Source organism: Monopterus albus, unplaced genomic scaffold (assembly GCF_001952655.1).
Source record: "Monopterus albus unplaced genomic scaffold, M_albus_1.0 scaffold3.1, whole genome shotgun sequence".
Classification (NCBI taxonomy): domain Eukaryota; kingdom Metazoa; phylum Chordata; class Actinopteri; order Synbranchiformes; family Synbranchidae; genus Monopterus; species Monopterus albus.
Genome location: NW_018127883.1, coordinates 2,534,962 through 2,558,434, shown reverse-complemented (window position 1 = coordinate 2,558,434; position 23,473 = coordinate 2,534,962). Strand labels below are relative to the sequence as shown.

The 23,473-nt window shown below is 38.8% G+C and overlaps 1 protein-coding gene across 4 annotated transcripts in view; it reads left to right on the top strand.

Moving 5' to 3' along the window:
- Positions 1 to 23,473, top strand: part of grid1a (glutamate receptor, ionotropic, delta 1a) — a 193,170-nt gene that overhangs the window by 146,632 nt on the left and 23,065 nt on the right. For 3 of the 4 annotated variants that reach the window (XM_020601745.1, XM_020601764.1, XM_020601773.1), the window contains 4 exons: positions 10,218 to 10,271; positions 17,416 to 17,589; positions 20,300 to 20,461; positions 21,171 to 21,290. In XM_020601745.1, coding sequence (XP_020457401.1) covers positions 10,218 to 10,271; positions 17,416 to 17,589; positions 20,300 to 20,461; positions 21,171 to 21,290 — 510 coding nt within the window. The remainder of the gene's footprint in view (positions 1 to 10,217; positions 10,272 to 17,415; positions 17,590 to 20,299; positions 20,462 to 21,170; positions 21,291 to 23,473) is intronic. The other variant, XM_020601755.1, reaches the window with a different exon arrangement.

The window sequence follows — 23,473 nt, the reverse complement described above, 5'->3', positions numbered from 1 at the left end:
TCAGCATTATTTCAAAACTTGTAGCTTCACACTCCCACTCTCCGTAACACCTCTTCTTTCCCATGGTGTTCTAAGAACTTGTCTCACCCTGTGCTGTAATAATTAGGAGGAGATTCATGTTCATCTTTAGCCCAGCTAACCTCCCACAGTTACCTCTCTCACTACCTATTTTCTTATTTTCCTGCTCACTTATATTGCTTACATGGATCTAATCAGGCAGTTTGTTGCACAGAGCATCCCTACTCTCCCTGACCGGTGAAACTCACCGGCAGTAGTGGTGCTCAGTTTCTCAGAAGAAAAGGAAAATGGCATCACTACAGACCCAGTGGGTACATTGCAGTAATTTATAAGAGAGCTCTATTTAGTGATGTTTTTAGGAGAAAACAAAGCATGAGAAACATGTTTGTGATGTACTTGTTTGTCATTTGTTATGGCCTCTGTGACTTTATTGTCACCTTTTCTTTTTACTCTCAGCCTGTTCTCAGACTTTTCACTTCAAAATATCACTGTTTAGTCAGACCGAAGCCAATGGGAGCTTACACTTTTATGCTGCAAGAAAGACGGTCTCAAAGCAAAACACCTTTTATTCAATGTACATTTGAGCTTTTTTAAAAATCTTTTAAGATATATTTTAAGTTAATGCTAAATTTCTCCAAAGAAAGTGCAAAAAATGTACTTTGAATGGGTCAAATAAGTGTGGAAATTGGTCCTATCCATTTTATGAAATAATGAGAACAGGCTGCTGCTGTAATTTGTCTGTCAGCATATTTTAAGCATATTTCTTCTAGAATACTCATAAATTCTTTTTATACCCTTTAAGGAAAAGGCACACCCCATAATATATGTGAGGCAGCCAACCAGTAAAAATGATATCTGTTCAGGTGAACATGGCACTGGAGACAAAAGGAACCAGCACAGATCCAATTACAGGTGCACTACTGAATGCTATTGTGTGATTTAAGTACATTAGAGCGCTGTACATCAATGCATATTATAAGGTTGGACTAATCATCATAAGTTGTAATAACATGAAATACAGTGAATGTAAAGTATGTTGACCACCAAACAAAATACCTTATCGTTTCTCCACCTCTCCAATGAGTGCCTCAATTTCACACTCTTTGAAATTTCACTTCTTCCTTAGCATTGCTTTCTTTGTCTAATAATGTGTGGCTCAGGCAGCTCAAACAGGATGCAGCTGACCACAACAACAGCACAGGGTGTGAATACTGTTAGAAATGAGATATCCATTTTTTTATTTTAATACCTTTGCAAAAATTTCTAAAACCTTGTCTTCACTTTGTCATTATGGGTTACTGAGTGCAGATTGATGGGCAAATAACAGACTTTTATTCACTTAAGATGCAATTTTCAACACACTAAATATGTTTGAATAAGCTCTGAAACAAGTAAATATTCCTCACAAACTAATACAGGGTACAGAATAGACAAACCTCTACAGTTAGTAGATAGAAATATCTCTCCCACTCACCCCTGCAATTTCCAGTGTCTACTGAAGACGTACCATTATAGGTATGTTTCACTGTGGGGAATAATAACATGTTTCTAGCAGTATGTTTCATAAATAGCTTGATTTCCATCACACCCAGCACATAGTTCTACCAAGCTTTTGGGAACCAATGTTTGATGATGAAAAAGGTTTGTTCTATTTTCTCTTAAACAATACAAACTGTAATTAAACTTGGTCAAAGCCTAAGATGAATTTAAATGTGCATTTGAGTCTAGTGTTTGGATGTAACAGTATTGGTTGTACAATGTAAATAATACAGTGACAGCTACGCTCCAGGATAAACTCTAGGCAACTAAAGAGGATGAACTGTCGAGGTAATTCTAGTAACAGTACATAGGAAGGTGATATAACAATAATAAACTTTTTAAAGCAACAGAGACTAGTGACAGTAAAAGCTGATTATTCAAAAAGCGTTATTAATCCATGCTTTTTTGTCCAGAATGTTCACATGAACTGCGCCTTTGAAACGCTGCATTTAGAATCATTTCACTATAGTGCTTTTGAGGAAGTTACTGTGCTCTTTGCCACATTTACACTGTTTTCCTGAGGCAGGTCACTGCAATTAGACTGACCAGCCTGCATTAAAAAAAAGTTTGAATTAAAAGAAGAATAGTAAAATCAGCAACAACAAAACAGGTGTGGATGTTCTGCCATAGAATGTTGCTTCTTATCACATCCTGTCAAAGCTGTCATATCTTAACATCGCCTTCATTTTTGTCCAGTCTTTCACCTCACCTTTGTTTTCATGCTCCATATATGTGAGTATAGCAACTTTGAGGCAGTTTCAACAGTCTGAGAGCATGATCGTTTGCCCTGGAGCAGAGATTAACACAGTGTGTCATCTGAAAATATGTGCCTGGGTGTTCTTATCTGGGGGGCGCTAGAGGCGATGGCAGAAACAATGCCACGTTGCATGAACTGACAGAGAAGCTTTGGGAGTCACGGATGTCATCTAAGGACACTACATTGTAGTTCCTATAGAGGTAATTAGTGAGAGGACATTCGTGCAGCCATCTTGGCGTGTAACCAAAGCAGCTTATTTCTAGCTACACAAAGCAAAGCAATTAGGTCTCAGCTTCGAACTGTATCAACTGTGGAACAAAACAGATGAAAGTGTCACTCAGTTGTATTTACTCAAGACCCTCTAAGCTGTCTTAAGAAGTTTTAATAGGAGTTAGAGCTGTGTCTGTGTGCTGCTTTTGTGATGCGCTACCTATCCTGCCCTGAAGGAAACACTTTTTAAAAGGACAGCTTAATTATTTATATACCTCTCTTTTAGGATTTGTTTTTCAGGTGTGATGTTCACTATGAAAGTGAAGTTCTGTGATTCATTATTCAAAGTTAATGGCTTTGGAATGGTGCAGAGTGCTTTTATGAAGGACATTATGTTTCACTCACCTGAAATCACTCAACTAATGTTAGGTAATGGTAGCATGCATTATTCAGTTGCATTTACTGTACATAGGACTTGTTTGATTATCTTTGCAAGGATCCAGTCCCATGAATTACAGATGTTCCTCTTCATAGACTTGTCAGTGGTACACGGGCTTGCCTAGGCATTCTTGTACCAGGTTATCTGCCAGTTCGTCTCTTAGACCTGTGGTGTTTCACTCCTCAGCCTCGATAGCTCCTGACTAACTTAGAGAGGTTGGTCTCAATCACATCTGCCTGTTTCCAGATATACAATCCTCATGCAGGATACAGTTGTTTCTTGTTCTCTGGAACTTAAAATGTTCTGTGTAACATTATCCTCGCCTTTTACATTGTGTTAACACTGTCCTTTTTAATATATTGTTCTACATTTGTGTCTGCGTTATTTAAAGAAAAATACGTGTCTTACATCCTATAGCTTTTTACACTACATTGATTATATATCTGCTTGTCCTTGTGTTGCAACTGTATTCACAGATGAACATAACTTTTGGTGAGGTAATCAGTTTCTTCTCTGTTAATTATGGTTGGTTGTTACATCCATCAATTGTGCAATAAAAATTCAAGTGGAAATATCATCAAGATCCACAACATAAATTTGTCCTAGGTGCAGGGGTTTACTTTATATTCAGTGCTTCCTCAAGGGCAGCCTGCAGAAATGAAAAGTAATTAATCTTCTTTTAAGATGTATTGTCGAATAAGTATGCTTTTGTGTCTTGCAAAAATGGTAACTAATTTTGAATTTAGTTCAAAGCAGGGCGTGTTTACAATGTCACAAACTAGAATGAATGAATTTCTTTCTTTTCAGAGTGTATAAAGGTTTGTCTGGGCTTTCAGATGGTCTAGCTGTACATGTTTGTGTCAACCTGGCTAAGATTTTGAACTTGAATATTCTGCAGAGGTGAGTCTGGACTTGAGATTCCGGTGTTCTTGGCTGCATTCTCAGCTTAGCTGTAAATGTTCTGTAGTTTGACACTGTTTTGTCAAAGAACATGGCAAGTGATGAGCATAAATATTTTTAAATTAAAATGTCACATTTCTATAGTATTAAATTGTAGTTTGATGATAGTAAAACAGAGGAATTCAGTTGGCTTCATTAAACAAATGAGGAAGAACCAGTAATAATAGGAGTCACAGCTAGGCTAATATAATGTAGGCAAAGATTGCAAATCTTTGAATAATATACACAAATATTTAATTGGGCGCAGGAAAGGAATTATTTGCAAAACAGGTCAAATTCCAGTTCAAATGAATTTGTTCTTTTTTTTGTCTCATTATAAAACTGCCTCAAGGTATTTGTGGTGTGGTGGGGATACATCCATGGTAAGGAAAAGTCCAGTGCTTGGTTTGACTACTCCAAAACCTTCGCTCTGAAGTTTCTTTCAGCCTTACTGGCCATGGTATTCATAAATTGTCACACCTAGTTTTAATCCTGTTAGTGACTCTCAGGAATCTCCCTCACAACATCACAGCTCACAATAGGCCACAGAAGGTACACAAAAAAGGGACAGTAAGAGTAGCAGCTACATAGTGTGAGATTCCAACAGTACAGACATTATAGTTGTTCACAAGATGCAGACTTGCTTTTAGAATTTAAAAAAACTTTGTGATATTAATGCTTCTCCCCCAAATCAGATCAGTCTTTGTGAAAACCCATTTTGTACTTTGGCTATTAGAGGGAGCAGTTTGGCAGTACAAACTTCAGCATCTGGGTAATCACTGTATAACCAAAGGTTATAGCACATTAGTGGTGTTTGTCAAATTTCATTTTGCATGCTCAAATATTTCTACTGGCTTACCTCTGTCCTAGCTCAGAGTTGATTACAGTCATGTGATAAATACGAGTATATTGTTACAGAAAGTGCAATAAATCTAGTTTGTATTTTTCTATATGTTGTACCTTTGCAAAAATATTTCTAATCCCTGGAAAACATGATTATTGTAATGCGCCTTATGTGCATTTTTATATAGTAAACAATATGTACGAACACTATATTGCATCCACAGGCACATTGCTAATGTCCCTCTAATCATAGTTCATATAATGAGGCTAATGTGCCAACTGGTGAGGCTCCTAGTGGGGACATTAGCTATTCCACTCATGACTATAGTGTAAGCCTGTGGGAAGGTAACTACATGCAGAGAGAAGCTAGCAGCCTTAGTACAATGGCAGATGGGATTCGTGATTTGTTTTTAATGTGACGCACGTGTGCCATCTTCTCGAGAGGACCACCTGCTCTTGAATACTGACAGTGGAAGGTCAGAAGAGATTTTGCAGGTGTCGGGTTATCACCGAGGACTGCAGATCTGCACCCCAACTGACATTTCTCTTGGTTTCATCAGCTGCATTGTGAAATTGTTGTGATGACTATAGCCTCTAAATTAACATCATCCATGTATGGACTAAAGTTGCATATTAACATGTGCGCCTGTGTCAAAAGTATGTCTGTACCAGTCTAAAGGTGCACTGAGGGTACTTGGCACCTTTGTGCTCGATGCTGTGTCAGTGAAGCAGAATAAGTGCTCTGAAGGTGCGTTTCCACAGCAACGGTGGCAAGCCGGTTTTAGAGGGACTACTGTGAATCCTTTATGACAGACCTCATTACTCTTTCCTGGCTTCTTTTTGAGGTCCTTACACCACAACACAGCACAAGGTGCGACAGCTACCAAAACCTTTTCACTGTCCACCCTCTTCAAATTATAACCAATAACTGAAACTCTGTGGAAGACATCCATTTTAAATAAACAATCATTTGGTTGCTCTGCACCCAGAGCTGACCTTAAAACTAGGAGTCTATTGTCATTGAATGTGCACAGTAACCAAACAAGTAAAAGTGAAAGCATTGTGTGTGAGAGAGGGGTAAACAAAGCCACGTCTGCATTCTAAGAACATTTTACAGATGCATAAAGTCGGTAGCATTCAGTGCATGAATGTATTTATTTTACTATATATGATGGATAGACAGATATTAGTGGTGTGTGTCTTTCACACAGTTGGGTATGTAACTACTGTAGATACACAATCCAGTCAGATACCCTAAAATGAATTTGCACACAACACACAATAGTATAACTTTTTTGTATGTATGTGAATATTTGTTGATTGAAAGAATGAAACTGATCCATTTTTAATGAGTAAATTTCCTATTTTTTGGTTTTAAAGCAATCAAAAACTGTGCAAATCAAGTGCTGACATGCACTGTACAGGACAAGTAGCAGTCCTACAGCAAACACACCAAGTGAACAAGTACATGTTTATATTTTTCAGCTGAAAAGACGGATGGTGCTTATTCTTTCCACATGGTGATACTGTGGATGCCTGTTTGGAAGACAAATTGAATTTAGATCATTATCTATGCTGTAAGCTGCAATGTGCTGATTTGCTTCACTTGCAAGTTGTGTACACTGTCACGTAAGCAAATTAAATTTTGTGATAATAATTATACAAAAAAATGAATGTCTATAAGCAAGGGATTGTTTTTCTTTTTTTGGTGCAAAAACGTTTTAGTTCAGCTCAAATGAAGCTACAACTGTACAGTTGGAAATTCATACAGTCTGGATGTAAAGAAACTGTAGCTCACATCAGAAGCAAGCAGCAAATTATTACAAACAGTAATTGTAATAAGCAGCTCGAGTACAGTTTAGCTTAACTTATAGTCTGTAGTTTTACTCACTGATGAATGAAGCTCTTTAAATTATTTTACAATGGCTTAATAAGAAGAACAGCTGCAGGTTAACATAATAGATGGTACTTCTGATGGAATAAAGCTCCAGGTTATTTTCTAATTATATCAAACACAATTATCTTTATCAACAAAAACGTTTTTTCCTTTAATGAGAGCAGAAAGCCATTACTATGTCATGTTTTGCAAATGTGTGAAATAGTACATAAAAGATTGCTTAAATAGAGAAAGCCTGCTTCCAGTGGTGAACATAGTAAAGGGGAATAGCTGTGTATGGAATATAATTATTCTGTCATTTTACGTGGGTTTTATTTTTGTACTTGTAGTTTAATTAACTGTTTTAGATTGCTAGGAACACGCTGACATACAGAAGTATGCACACATTCATATTGTGAATCCAAACAGTATTATATACACCTACTAGTAATATATATTCATACAGTTTTAAACTGTGTATTGAGTTCAAAATTAGTCTACCAGTTTAATCAGAAATACGTCTTCACTATAGCAGATAATAAATTACAATCCAAATTTGTTAGTCTTTTAAACATGTATACATTGTACTGCAAGAAATTGTTGTATTAAATAAATTTACACTGTTCACTCCAATCTTTTTACATACAGGAGCTTCATCCTAAGTGGTCTGAAGCTCACCCAAACCTGTGTTCACACCTTTCTAACTGCAATTCTTTTCAATCCCTTTTCCGGTGTCAGATTTAAATTGGAGCTGGCATTCTGAGGCTGCTGCATTGTTACTGCATAAGGGCCTGCCTAGGATGCTTTGGTCTCTGATTAGAGATCTTACTGTCACCAGGCTTTGGCTATATCAACAGTATGGGATGTTCCTCAAATGTCCGTCCAGGCTCTTGTCAATGCCTGCTTTTTCTCACCAGACGTTCACTGTTGCATCATCTCCTGAAGTGAATGGAAAGAAAGAAAACGCACAAAGCCAAAATGACTCTGCCTGGATTTCGATAACATTTAAGGTCTCAAATGGATTTTGAGACTTTGGTGTGATAAATTTGAAGCAAAGGCAAAACCCCTGCTTGGTAATAGGGACCATGTGTGATTAGAAAAAGGCTGATTAGGTAAAATAATGTATGACTTGTACTGAGGCTCAAGGGTCTTTAGTATGAGCGACAAGTCTTGAATCCTAATGAGCATCTCCCTTAAGTACTGCAGTATAAGCAAAGTGGATTTCTGAAATCTCGGCATCTAGGCTGTTTTCAGTTAAAATCTAACTATTAGAACTATGAGCCACTCAGAAACAGAGCTTAAACAAAACAAAGTATGACGGTCGCATACATGAAGTTCAAAGTCAATCTCACTTTTTGCTTTCTTAGACTGCTGCTGGAGAAAATGACTAAGAATGAATTACAGCACTCACCTATACGTTCAGCACAGCTTTCAGTCTCTTATAGCAGCTCTCAAACACTTCAGCATGGCAGCACAGTCGTGTGTTTGTCACAGCCATACAGCAGTGAGGTGAAACAGCAGCTCACCAACAGCAGTTAGCGTAACAAGACTTTATTTCTAGACTGTTTAAAGATGTCACTGTTGTGCCGTGAACTGGTGCTGAACCTCTCAAGTGATGGCTTCTGTTGTGCCCAGGGCTTCAACAAAACATTGCATTCCAGCTGGTACGCATTAGCTAACCCACACTACAGTACTTGTTTTTATCATTATGGCATCTGACAGATTTGGTTTGCAACAGTGAATGCAGTGCAGGGCGCTGTCGTCTCTGTTGAGTGTCAAGGCGATTCTTCAAGGCAGACAATTGTTCTCATTGCCAGATATTAGTTAGGACCAGGGAGACATTATCATGATTTGAATGAATGGATTGCTCACATATAAAACTAATTTGCATATATTTTCAAATCACATAGAAGACAGGGGCCTGCTAGTGATCCTTTTCTCTTAAGTTAAAGGTTTACAGTGAATTGTTGTGCCTGTGACACAGCTTCACAAACCATGTTTTACTGAAGAAGGTATGTTGAGACATTCCTCTTGTCAAAGCAAGCACTCCTGTTGTGTGACTTAAGTGCTAATGTGTTTTCTGCAAAACGATCTCTCTCTCTCAAAAGTACAAAGTTATAAATAACTCCAAACATTTTAATAAAACATTTACAGTATTAGTAAATCTCTAGCAGATCACCAACTACAACATATGTCTGGTGTTTCTTAGCAGCTGCTGTTAACATTGGTCTGCCCATTTGAAATTCAGGATAGTTTTTGAAAGCACTTGGCACCCACTCTTTGGGTAGAAGATGTGGCATTTCACCCATGGAGGTACAGTAAATAGTACTTGCATTGGTTCAGTCCTTGTGCTTTTTGAGATCAATCTGGAAATAAGAAACACATTAAAATCAAATCATGACTCCTCTAAGGTGGAATAAAAAAGGGTTGGCTATTTGTGATGAGCATGGCATTTTTGAAGACAAATGCAGCAAGTTATTAGTCTTCATTGTTTTTGTGTGAAAGGTATTCATTTAGACACTAATGGTAGCAATTTGCAGGAGCGGGCATGCATTAAGATGTTAAGCATGACCGATATCAAACATGTGTAGTCTTGTGACAGGTGGAGGAACCAATAATGAGATGAATGGTTTATGGTAATTCCAAGGGGAGTTATTTTCACCTGTACTGAAATATTTTAGATTATTCAATGAATTTACATGCACTGTCCACCCTCTGCCATAACCTGATTTCTTAAACATCATGTATACAATAAATCCAATTTCTGTGATTTGTGGTAGAGAAACTTGATTTCCTCCCAGACAAAGTGGATTTTTTGTAACCTGGTGTACACACTTGCCTGTAAACACAGGGAATGTGTCGTCTGACAGCAGAGCAGCAGAATAAAAAGAAACAGAGCCGCATCTTTGTATGATTCTAGCAAATGTCTAACTAATACCAAGATGCTACAAAGCAGCCATTATGTGCATTATGTGTAAGGTTTTCTTCCTTTTAACATTTAACTGCTTTGTAAACATCTAGATACAGTTGTGCTGTGCACTCACACTACAGAGCCTGTCCTTATTTTTCCAAATACCAAAATTTGGATAAAGCAGCTCATTTTGATAGCTGTGATAGCAGAAACTGTAGAACAGTTTTAAATGGCCTTAACACCACATGACCCACCTCGCTTGACATTATGTGGTCAACCCAACCCTCTAGTGCCACAGAGGGTTGGGTTCCATTCTTTAAGTAAAGTGAAAAGATTATGGCTAATGATGTCCCATTACAGTGGATATGGGTGATGTGTGCATCTGTACTCCAGGCATCATAGTTGTATCCGATGTAAAAATATTCTGCCTGTATATAGCAGATGTGCTCAACATGGCATTATTTATAATGACTGGTTTGTCCAGCATCCTTCAGGCAGTATGATTGTAATGCAGGCCATGATTTCATTTCCCTCTGATCCAGGGAGTCTTGATTTACAAATAAGAGCTACCTGGGGGGTGACTACCATGAACTATTGTAAGATCACAATGAAATTCCCACGAGATTATTAAAACGTCCTTGTCTCTCTGTCTCTCCTTTCTTTCTTTTGTTATGTATCACTGCAGGCTGTGGAAACCAACCTGGCATCCAAGGATAGTCACTGGGTCTATGCCAATGAGGTGAGGCCAAACACACTTATTGTGTATGCACTTTTGACCTTAGCCTCAGCTTTCTTCTGTCAACAGTCTCATACACTGCCAAGGCACACGCAGGCATAGGAGAGGGCTGTCGCTCACTACGTCTTCATATTCAGTTAGTGAAGGTTAGCAGCACATCATTTGTTTTTATTTTATCTCAGCTGCTGGAGGGGAATGGGCCTTTATTTGATATTGTATAATTGACCCCCTTTCACTAGTGATGTCAGTGTGCTTTTTCTCCCTCTGTACTGATAATACTCTGTGTGTCTGACATGACCTAAGTGGTCTTCTAAAGTGGCTGTAACAGCACAAAATTTAAATGCACATTGTGAATACAGAATAGTGGACTCTGTATTTAGCTTTAGAGCCTCTATGCTGCATTTCCATTGATTCAAAGGCGAGGAGGAGTCATAGATTGGCCCGGCACTAAAAGCAGTGGATGAAAGACAGTTGCTCCCCGATGATTTACCTGGAATATTAACATTGCTGTGTCTTAACAAGAGGTCTCTCTCTAACACACACACACACACACACACACACACACATCAATGCCTTTGCATTTTGATATATCTCCTTTTCACTTGTGTGAATATCTGAACCCCTGAGTCCAAAACATGACACATTTTGATCTAAAATCCATCCAGCATAATTAGTGTGTGTGTGTTCCCCAGATATCCATTTTGTTTAGGCAAGATGCTTTAGTTACTGTAGGACTGGGGGAAAGCAGAATTTGCCACTTTGTAACAGACTGACTCTTGTCACAGAAAACATTGCCCACAGATCATTATAAAATAGTTGTCACTTATGTTTTACTTAAGAATTCATGGTATATTTCAGTAGCTTAAATATTGATTTACAAAAGTTATCAAGGCTCCATGTGTTGAAAAACTCATTGAGACTATAATGAGCTTTTACACAATAACTACCTTGTGTGTTTGAACAGATTTTCATGCTTTTCAGTACATGTATAACTGAAATATTGATTTACAACAGCTAATGAGACCTTGAAACTTTCTTTCAGGCAGATTAAATCATACTTGTGTCTCTAGAGTTCTGTCATCCCCAGCTACATACGTGAGGGTTAGAATATTAGGAACACCTCTGACTATAATGTAGTCCAGTACAACACCACCTTCAGCTGTGACCTCAATAATAAACCTATAATTATAATTGAATTTATACATTTATGACAAATTCGCCAAAAACTGAAACATTTTGAGCTACATAAACATGGATGTTAAGGCGGAAGTGTTGCATTGAATTGCATACAATTGTACAGGTGTACGTAAACAAGTGGCCATTAAGTATCTGTATTGTTTTTTAATCTCTTCCTGAAGACTGAAGTTTTTTTGTTTTGTTTTATCGTTTTTCCTCTCTCTTCTCTCTGCCTCTCTTCTACCCCTGCCTTTCATTTCATCAGTAAAGATAAAGCTAACAATCACCTTGAAATGAGAAAAGCAAGTGTTGAAAATGCTAACAAGAAAATTCAATTACTACTCATGTCAGTTTGGCCTCCAGAGCTCTTCTCATGTACAGAGAAAGATAACAGGAAAACTCAGGGCAGACCTTCCTCTTAAATCCTTTTTCTTGTGGATCCATTTAAAATCTTATGCTTTTACCAAAAACTAGAGTCACTGTGTAAATTGAATCAAAGAATCTACTGCATCAAGCTGTAAATGGTTTGTCCATAATTCTTACTAACTTCTAAAGGTTGAACGTGGTTTAAAGCGAGGTGCCAAGCTAATTTGTTTCAGTTAGCCTGTGATTTGATTTCTAAGATGCTCCTAACATGGCTGATGGCACAAAGTGCATGTGTAAGATATTTAATTAATTCGAACAAGATTATCACAGTAAGCTTTTGGATTTGTTCTTGCTTCTATTAGATTGTTTTTAATGGGTCAATTTAGAAACTACAACAACTATGACCTAGACTCCTTTTGTAGCAGCTACTGATGAACTGTACTCCCGTCTTACTGCACAGCTGTAACACACTAAATATGGTTTCCTGCACTCATGGAAATCCTGTTATCTGGACCAAATGCTGTCCGGCAATGTTGCTAAATCCTGCAGTGAAATACTGGCTATTGATGCTACCTCGTGTGCCTGCACGCATCAACAGCCCTCGCGGAAATTTGCTCCTATTCGGCTGCTGCGTCATGAGTGAGTTGTGACATTCATTTTAACCAGGTGATTTTGAGTCTCACTTGGCCGCCCCATCAGCTCCCCCCAGGCTCCTGTCTGCGTTTACACCTGTCACAGAGAAAAGGAAGGTCTCACATTTTTCATGACAAGCAGCTATGCTAATCTGCCACCAGCTGAAACCTTCAGTGAATGTAGTTGTCAAGTTAGAAATGTGATAAGAGCACAAACTGAGATGGATAGACAGAAAATGATGAGTGTGATCACAAGCTGAAAAACAGTAAGGTGTAACAGACCTACAGACAAACAGAGAGGAGCAAAACAGATGCTGTGTCCTGATAAGTCTTTTTCTTCAGGCGTATCATAAACATTACATTTACATGACATATAATGTGACAGTATTACATGTAATAAGATTTAAGATTACAGTGATTGGTGAAAGGCTGTAGATCACATATAGATGCACTCCACGAGGCAAGAGACAGATTAGAAAAGGATGGTCAAAACTGAAGCAGCAGAAACTGAGATATCCTGACCTTTAGTCCCTACTAGGTAAAGCTCTAAGAACACTGTTTTACCCATACATTTTCCATTAGACCTTCCCTGACTGATTTCTTGCCAGTGTTTTCAAAATTAGCATCTCCAATTTGCAAAGCAGGGCTTCAGTTATATCAAATTTATAAATTCATGCCTCAAATATTGGCAGGCTCAAATATTGTCACTCAACAATGCAACCTCCAGAGCCACGGAACAGATTTAAAACTGTCGTGTGTAAAATCGATAGCGTGCCCCCCTCCCCCGTACTGGAAGAAAATGGAAACAAAACTTTTCACAAAGCATTACTTTTTTCAGTTGCAAAACATATTTAGTTGGAGACTGACTCTAATGCATTTTAAAACCAAAGGAGTGGGTTTGAATGGCACACAGTTCATGAGCCCTCAGGGTATGAAACTTATTCAACACACAGATGACCAATATAATTTATAGGAAAAAGACATAAGCATGAACATTATGTAAGCAAGAGGGCACGTGGATGACAGGCGGGCATGCATCTCCCTAAACCACCCACTAAACCAGGCTGCCGTAGCAGCTGCCACGCAGAGGGTTGCATCTGTCTAGTGGACTCGGATGGCTTGTGCATCCTGTGACGGTTTGTTGTTGTTGTTCTTTCCTTATCCAAAGCAGGACAGTGACACCTCAGAATGTTGCCTGCCGTGATAGACAGAGTTGAGGAGGACAGTCATGATATGACTGATGTCTTGGGTAACAGCCCAAGAGATAGAAACAATCAACTGAGACAGAAACACTCTTAAGCTACCACAGTCTCTGCCACACCAGATTGTGTGACAGGAGGTGGATTACTGGAGGCCACTTAGGAGATAAAGAAATACAGTATTTATGCATTTCAGTCAGTGCAGTTATCAAAACACGGGACTGGCTTTCATGATCTTTTTTGTACCACCGACCACGATGTGCACCCATGCAGAAGCCCAATTCAGATGTCAAAAAAAATTATGTACTAACTCAAATGGTGACCAGAGGAGGCATCCAGCATCGTGGTCATAAATCTACAGGGCCCCAGACAGGCGACTTCATGCAGTAACCACCTTATCTAAATGTTACAGGAGTTACAGTTGGTCTTTTTTCATTGGGGTTATAAATGGGCAACATGTTTGATTCAGTAAGTACTTCTCCTCCAGGTTGAAATGTATATGTTCCATCAATACCAGCACATGTATAGATACATCAGTACAGTGACAGTACAGCAAAATTACACGAACAAGGAGCAATATGGGAGTGGTGAAGCTAAGGTTATGTCGCACTCTGTGTTGGCGATCGCTACATGTGGAGAAAACAAAGTGGCAAATCACATTGCAGCCATTTTTTAATACACAGACATTTATACAGACTTAAATAATACATTAATACATTTGAACATAGTGGGGGTAATTAGATATAAGGATATAATTTGTAATAAAAATACAGAGGCCATAACATTTTGAAGAATAAAAACCTGTCAGCAAGCATCAGAGACATCTGGTGTCTGATCTCTGTAGTCAGACTGTGGAGTTGTTAATGTACATAACAGTTGAACAGTCTACTATGGTTCACTGTAAAGAAGATAAGACATCTCTTAACAGTTTTAGTGGTGGAGTTTTTATATGCATGACAACATATGCAGATACAAAATGATTAACTGCATGCAGCTGTTTTAATTCATTAATACACAGGGAATAATGGTTAAAACACGTAATGATTCCACTTGCTATTGTAGACGTCGCCAGTTTTTACAAAATCACATCATGTCATTGCACTCAGGCCCAAGTTCCACCTCCTGAGACTGCTTTTCTCCTACTAATTGAAATGGATTCATGCTTCTCCAGCCTCTTTACATCCACATCTGTCATACCCATGTGTGCATGCTCCCACAGGCTGCACTGGTGACTGCACTTTCAGCCTGTTCAAAAGATTCTAAAGCCATAGAGTTATAGTGTGCCATAGTTGACAGAGATGCACCCACCATTGGATATTTAATCAAAGAAATAATTGCTTTCATCTCCTGGGAAAGTAACGTACAGGACAGTAGTGCTATAAATTGAGCTGTCATGGGTTTACTGATCGGTTTTTACTGGCAGTGCTTGAGAGCATGACATCTCAGATGATATCAGGCAGGAATCACACATTAGCAAAGACTTGTCTTGTGTTTTTTGATGTATACATTATTTTCCAGAGAAAAAAGGAAAACAGACCAGCTATTTGGTTCTATTACCAGATAACAATAAGGTAATATTGAGGTTATTTTCTCTAACTAATTACCTTTTTCACAGCAGTGCACTTGAAAGCACATTAAAAAAACATCTGTCTATTATAGGCAAGATCAAATTAATGTCATATGCACGGCGCTTTGTTCTTCCTTCCTGATTCACATTACTTCTCAATTTAGTTCCCTGCATCTTCAAAAAGCACCTTAACCTAATAATTAAATTGCTGTCATGGTTACCAGTGCCTTTTTTTTTTTTATTTCCAGTCAAAGATTAATAATGCTTACTGAGCCATACAAAGAGGATCATTTATTTGTCAGCTGAACTTGATTTGATTGATGTGTTTTGGTCACTGGCTATCATTGAATCATGCCTGTGTGTGTGTGTGTGTGTGTGTGTGTGTGTGTGTTTTCAAAAATTGGAACAGGTTACCTCCTAGGAGCTTAACACCTGAACTGATTGTGTGATTATTGTAGATTTGAAGTTTATGATGCTATATGTTTGTGTTAGAAATAGTATTATGATTTAGCTTGCTACCATATTCACATATAGTCCACCATTTTGATTAACAGTACTTCTCTAGTACAGTATGACCACTGTTGTCAGAGGCCATGGTGTAGAAGTCCTTCTTACTGTTCATGTATGTACTAATGGGTGATTTTTGCATGTACTGTACAAGTGAAACATATCATAGTGGTGTCCTATCTGTAATTTTATGATCTGTACTTTCTCCTCAAACAGAGCAGAGTTCAAAAGAGCATGTTCCATCAGCCGTGTCCTATTGGCCAGTGTCACTGCCAGCTCAGGTTATGACACAAATGTGACCCATGATACTGACCAAATAGTTGAACCGGGTGACACCGGACGTTATTAGCTTGGATGGGAAGGTCTGGCTCTATGAACCGTGCAGCTGAATTCATCTGATTGTGTCATGACAACTCATGAATATTCAGACTTTCCACCTGGCTGACTGTGATGAGTCATAATGTAAAGCCAAATGAACTAGAATCACCTGAGAAGTGTTTGATTTACACTGTACACAGATTTCTTTAAAATCATTAATTCAGTTTGCTTACCATATTTATTTATTTTTTTTTACTGAAAATATTCATATTTGACATGTGCATGAGAATATGGCATTAAAAGGAAAGGCTGTTTAAAAAGAAGTTAAAACAAGATTGACTGCCACCTAAAATATATACACAAAGAAAGACTAAGTAAGAATGATGACAATATAATAAGACTGGAAACCACATTAGGATGAAAGGAGAAAGGCACCACACACAGACGCCAGGAGAAATAATAACTCAGGTGTTTTTAATCAGTCCACGGGGCATGTGTGTTTTACTCATGCTATACTCCCATAGACGTGCCCATAAGCACATTTTTACACTTTAGGTCCATTTTCCTGCATTTTACAGGCATAACTACAGGGTTTGTGTACTGTGCACTGTCTGAGTACTTTCAAAATGAGGGTGAACTACAATTCAGCAATGTCCTTGATTGAGTACCTCTTGTGTAGATGCACACAGAGCTGCTCATGCTATACCTTCTATGAAGAGGGAGTGTGAGGGAGGACAGAGAACAGCCGTAACAACAGAAAAGGTTGATGCAAATGGGAGAGATCACAATGTCTGATTAGGAAGAACTGATAGAGAGCATGGATTCAGGCATGTGTGGTGTAGGACTATATAAACCCAGAGCTGCCTAAGTCTTGACCTGAGAGTAACCTCACAGCTTTATTGTCAGATAGTGTATATGAACTCAACATTTCCCTAGAGACTCACTGTCTGCCTCTGCATTGACCATTGTCTTGCTCTGGAGACCAGCAGGACAGCTCAATGTCTCATGAATAATGATCTGAGCCCTCACAGAGTAGATCTCCACTGACCTCCACACATTCATCCCTGCTCAGAAGGGTCAAGGGTCTCCTGCTCTGCATTGTGAAGGGTACCACTTGAAATGTTCATTGATTTGTCAGTCTAATCTGCTATTTTAATGCATGCATGCTTAAGAAACAGGCAATGCCAATGCAAATTCCTCCAAGGTTTTGTTTCTTATTGGAATTTCCACTCAAAGAATTGCTTTTTAGAAACTGCACATTCATAGTTTGTGTAATGATTCCTCAGTGCACAAAAATCCCAATACGATTAAAAAGTACTGCTATACTTCATACTTAAAGTGGACTTGTTAAACTAAACTCCTCCTGTTGTCCTCGTCTTTAGGAGGTGAGTGATGCAGACATCATGGAGCTGGTTCATAGCTCTCTGGGGAGGATGACTATCATTCGGCAGATCTTCCCACTGTGGAGGGACACCAATGTTCGCTGTATGAGAAACAATCATCGCATCTCCTCCCTGCTCTGTGACCCACAGGAAGGCTATCTACAGTCCCTGGAGGTAAACCCCACTTAAGGATTTACTGTGGAAGCTCCTAAAATAGTGCCACTGAGATGGTACTGGTCTGCCATGAATGCACACTCCTCTTATTTTTTTAACAGAATATTTTAAGAATCATTTTCATTGAACTGGATATACATGTAGATTGGCACCAAAAACACACATGCTGATAGGCAGCCATGGAATATGTATGCCACATATACATTTTTTTTTATTAAGCAACTGAGTAATTTATGAAAAAAAGACATGTTTAAAAATGCTTCTCATAATGCTTTAAATGGTCTTATAGAACTAATTATTTTTGTAAAGTAGGTCCTTGGCCTAACCTGCATGCAAACCAATTGACAATGAAAACTTAACAGGTATTTGATATAATGTGCCAATAAATTAACAGACCCACAAACAAATTGGTTTTAAAAGAATATATAGTGATTTATTGTACCAGGAACATACAAGTGGCACAAATACTTTTTGTTCTGGTGACACACTTACAAACGTGTTTCAGATTACATTTCAAAACTTTTTCTACCATGTCAAGTGATACACATGCGATGTGCCATAAAAAGGCTTTCCTAAAAAAAAAATCATAATTTCAAAAAAATGTTCCAGGTTCACGAACATAAGCTACTATGAGAAGAGAGTTTGAACTTTGAGGACGATGAATGTGCAACATGTAATCAGTATGATGGATGAGGCCGGATTGAGTATTTGACTTGTGGCAAGGTTGTGTTTTTTCTTTCTCGTTTTTTATGTCTCTTGTGGCGAGTATTTATAGGACAGCCACTTTGTGCTTTAGGAACAGCAAACATGTTTCATCCACTTTCTGCAGCAGCCAACAGGAGGAACACTTGTTATCAGTCAGAGTGACAGAACAATAAAACAAGCCTGGTGTGGTCCTCTTCCATTCTGTATACAGTACGTGTGCTGTGCCCGGTTATGAACATATTTCAGTAGTGACATTAGTGCATACAGTATGCATTCTGCCATGGGGTAGGACAATATAGACAAGCATCTGCCAAGTGCCACAAGAAGATAAATATTAAATGATTATGCATGCAACTGAATGTAGATTAAACTCCCTAGACAAGGTAATTATTAGGGGCTGAATGTCCATGAATGTAAATGACTGCAGCTCAATGTGACTGCAAATGGCAGAACAGAGTAAAATATCATTTTAAGGAAAATGTTGTTTTTTTATTAAACCGCAAATCTGCTTAAAATGTTTAATATAGCCAAACTGTATAACAAATGACCTAAAACAATATACAGTATGTTTGGTAATAAACTACTACCACAAGTTTAACAAAGGTCTCCATAATGAAAAGTACTATGCTCTAAAACCCATTGTGACATCTCTGATTTGTCATCAGTGTGAACCCAACCTAAGGTAAATGACAATGAGTGTCAAGAAAGACAACATGCCCTTCAGCGCCATCGCAGTGTTGTTCTCTCTCTAACACAATAGCATTCCCTTCCTTCAGTCTTCATAGGAACTTTGCTCACTCTGCCATTTATTACTTTATATTGAGATTTAGAATTCCTCCAGACACCTCTTGGACTTTTCTTTTCTTCAATCCATCTGGAATGTAATGGCCACGTTCCCTGCAGCTCTGCTAAAATGTGCACATTTCTTTTTATTCATACTCTGGACAGATGGCAAAGCCATGTGGTGCATGCACCCAAAGTTCTAAATTCACATGAAAGAGGGTTAAATATCAGGTAATGGCCGTTAAAAGCATTCATCAAAATAGTTAAACACTGAGTAGGCTGCAGTTGTTTTCCTGTACAGACGCCTCAGATGTGGTGAGGGATTAGTACAACCTCAAAAATCCAGAGCAAAGTTCTGTTTCACCTGGACCTAACCTCTGACTGACAGCTTTGAGACAAGTGAACTTGACTTGTATGATGTCTTGTCACTGAGAGGATTGGACTAAACATGTCATAAACTGAATGGAGTGGCAGCCAGTATTGCTTCCATGGATCTTCTGCAGTGGGAAGATTTGAGGTGACTTGACCCAAAGGACCTATCAAATCCACTGTCACACTAAGGGAGGAGACAGTAGACATGATTCCTGACATGTAGTAGTTTGAGGGCTGCAGTTGAGCTGACAGCAGCTCTGAAATTCATTAGATGGAGAATGAAGCTGAAATAATTTCTGTTGTGCCACACTCTCTTGATTACAGATCACAGCACTCCAGTCTGTCATTACATTTGCCGTTTGTCAGTGTGGTGTCATGCATAACATTTCACCAGCTGCAGGTCGATTGTTCAGCAAATCGGCCTCAGTGCCTCGCCAGTAAGTTTACACGTGGATATTCAGAGTGAAGAGGCCGCTGGCTTTGCCATGTTGTTCTAATGAATAAAGAAGCTGGTTTCATCCAGAAACGAAAAGGCAGAAATGATGTCGTCAGACAAAAAAAAAAACTGCATTACCTCATGCTTTCCATGTTTATTCCCTATTGAGAATCTCACTTTTTGATTGTCCAAACTCAAACTTGCAGGTTAAAGCTAGACTGAAAACCAACTTTTTTTTTCATTACTCCTTCATGCAGAGTTTACCAGGGGGTATGTGATATTTCTTGGAGCCCTGAAAAAAATAACATTTGTTTTCTTTGTGCTGTCCTGTTTGCACACTGTTGCACAGCAAAACCGACAACAAAATCCAAGACTTGCATTTATTACAATTGCTTGCCTTTTCCCCCCCAACAGGTGTCCAATCTCTACTTGTATGATAGTGTTTTGATGCTGGCAAACGCCTTCTACAGGAAACTGGAGGACAGGAAGTGGCACAGTATGGCCAGCCTTAACTGTATGAGGAAGTCCACCAAGCCATGGAATGGAGGATGGTCCATGCTAGACACTATCCAGAAGGTATGATTAGAGTCAGAGACACCATATTTAGTCAAGCCGCTGCTTTGTCATTCTTTTGTTGATGATTTAATGAATAGTTATATACAAAAAAATCATCCATGGATTTATGAAAAGCATTAGCAGATATAATGGTGATTCTATAGAGTCAACACCTTCCTTAGGAAAGTCAGTAGAACTACTTTGAGAACTACTACCTTCAAGGAAGCAGGTTTTAAATGTGATCTCAGGATGGACTTGTGAGATTCTGGTCCTTTTCAGTTCTGTCAATGCTGCATATAAAAGAATGTGGCTTGATTTCATCCATTTCAGTCGGATCATGAAACATGTCCATTGTTGCAGAGAGTTGCATTGATTTAATCTCAGGTGTGACAAGCAGGTAATGGAGAAACATTCAAAGCAAACAGTAACTAACTTACTGTAAATTGACTTCATTCAACAAAGCAGCACTGTCTGAAATCTCCTAATGTCACAGTTCAATAAGATGTAAAATTTATTCATTCAGATTTCTGCCCATGCATACAGTAGTATGTAGAAAATATAATTAAATCAAAGAAAGCATTACATTTTACTACATTGTGGTGACAAATACTGTGTGCCAGTGGAGTTTATTGTACTAATTAATGTCTGCAGCCTTTTCCTATTGTTTCAGACAGTTGAAGAACAAAAATAGGAATAAAATCTCACAAACTATTTTCTGTTGTGGCTGCAGGGCCGGATCAGTGGTCTGACAGGACTGATGGACTTCCGCGCTGAAGGCTCTAATTCTCACGTGCAGTTTGAGATTCTTGGAACCAGCTATAGTGAGACATTTGGGAAAGATGTGAAACGGGTGAGTCCAGAATACTTTATATCTGCCTTGTACGTGCTAATATTTCTCAAAGTTTTATGGCAAATGTTATAGTCTAGCAAACAGCTTAAAATAAAATTGATGGGTTATGTGCAAACAGTTTTTTTAGGTTAGCTTAGCTCAGAGAGAGCAAGAGGTCTATTATTTCTCCCTTCATCATGCGAAGAATAACCATGTAGCTGCTATTTGTTAGTGTAATGTGTTCCACGGCAGGGTGTCCCACCTTTCTCGCTTCACAAAGATATGCAATTTTGCAGTTATATAGTCTATCCATTAGACCACAGACCACTTGGTTAAAGTGTCTCTATAGTCCATTTTAAAAAGGTTTTTAGAAGTTATTTTTCCTGCACTTGTATAATTGTCCATTCTGTGTGTATCAAGGGAGCAGGTACTGTGAAACTGCTGATGACAATAGCGTTTCTTAGACATCACCTCAGTATGACCACTTACTGTGTGAAGAGAGAAATAAAAGTGAAATTAAACTATTTGTCATTATCTCAAGGCCCCCTGCAAAGCTCAAAGTTTAGTTTGCTACAGTAGTTGAAGCCCCTGAGAACCTCTTAATTATGCCCACCTGTTACCAGGTACGGTAGATGCTGCACACCAGGTATGGCTCACCTACTGTACTACCAGGGAGCAACACTGACCTGTAGGACACCTGTTCTTGACGATCTAACCTAAGTACTGCTGCTAGAAATCCTGGGTTCCATGGAGTGCCTGTCAGAAATGAACACTGTGTACTGTAGAATGCTTCCAGCTGCCTGTTGTTTTTGTACAGTATGTGCTTGTTTTTCATAGACCACTGGTTCTCAGTCTTAATCCTCAGGTTGCAAAGCCCTGTTGTGTTTTGTTTTTCTGGGATGTCAGATGAATGCAAATAACTTCAAAATCAGCTATACTCTGATCCCCAAGAAGTGTGATCACAGGCCTTAACATTTGTCAGTGAGGTGTCAGGTATGAGGGTGCCCTCTACTGGAGCTCCTGAATTAGCTACATAGTAGATCCCTCTACTATGAACTTCCATTTAAGCACACCAACAATCTTAGTTTGTATGTGGTCGCCTGAGCCTCAGTCAAAATAGATTAAATGTGTGCTGCTTCTACTAACTGTATACACACAGAAACCCCACCATTTCCACCTTGCATTTGCAAGTTTGATCTGCAGTCATGTGTTGAGCAGAGACATTTTTTTCTTTTGCCAGTATTAAGTAGGCTATTTGAGCTGACCATCAACTCTGTTGAGAAACTTGTCAGTTTTTTGAGTTTTGTGGAGCTGAAGTGAAAGATTAAGAACATTATTTGTGCACTCTTCTCTTTTAGTAATTTGTTTGTTGCTCTGGTTGTCCTGATTCAGTCAGGGACTTTTTTGCAAAATGAAGAGAAATTGAGTTTCTGGACAATCTATGTAGAGAAGGACTGACTAGAAACAGTAATGAAGATTTAATCACCACTCGGCTAAACTGAACTCATGAAGCCAATTCATCATAATGTAGCCATTAGAATTAGCTAGGAGGACACAAGCACACACACACACACACACACAGGAACATACATTCGCATTCAAGTCCACTAGCAGTCACACATAAGAGCATGCAGCCAGGTAAACGGCGACCAGAGGCCAGGGAGCACTAACATGTTGGCACTTGTATTGCAAAATCATTAGAGGCAGAAGGGACAGCAAGGGCAGATAATAGGATGCCAAATGCATTCAGGGCTGTTGTTCATTACCTGGCATGTCTGTGTGTTGGCCCACCACTTGGCAGACCCATTTACTGGGAGAAAACAAACACATTCATGCACATGTATTGTTTCTCTATAATTTCATGTTTAATTAACTATTCATTATGTTCCTTGTCCCATGTAGTGTAAAACTGGCATCTACCATCATCTAATGCCACACCATTACATGGTTTCCTCAGCATGCCATGCTCCTATTCCTGAGTTCACGTTTCAAGTTGTGCACTACCCCCGACCCTATCCAACCCTCAGCCTTATTTTGTCCTTTTCTCTGCTCCTTATCTCTCATCTCCCATCCTCTCCTCTCTGTTGTCGTCTTCTCTAGTCCTTCCTCCTAGCGTTTAAAGCCCTGGTTTCCTCCCTCTCCATCATCGTTTATCTGCATTCAATCAATTTTCTCCCTCGCCTGATGGCTCTTAGATGAGGCGT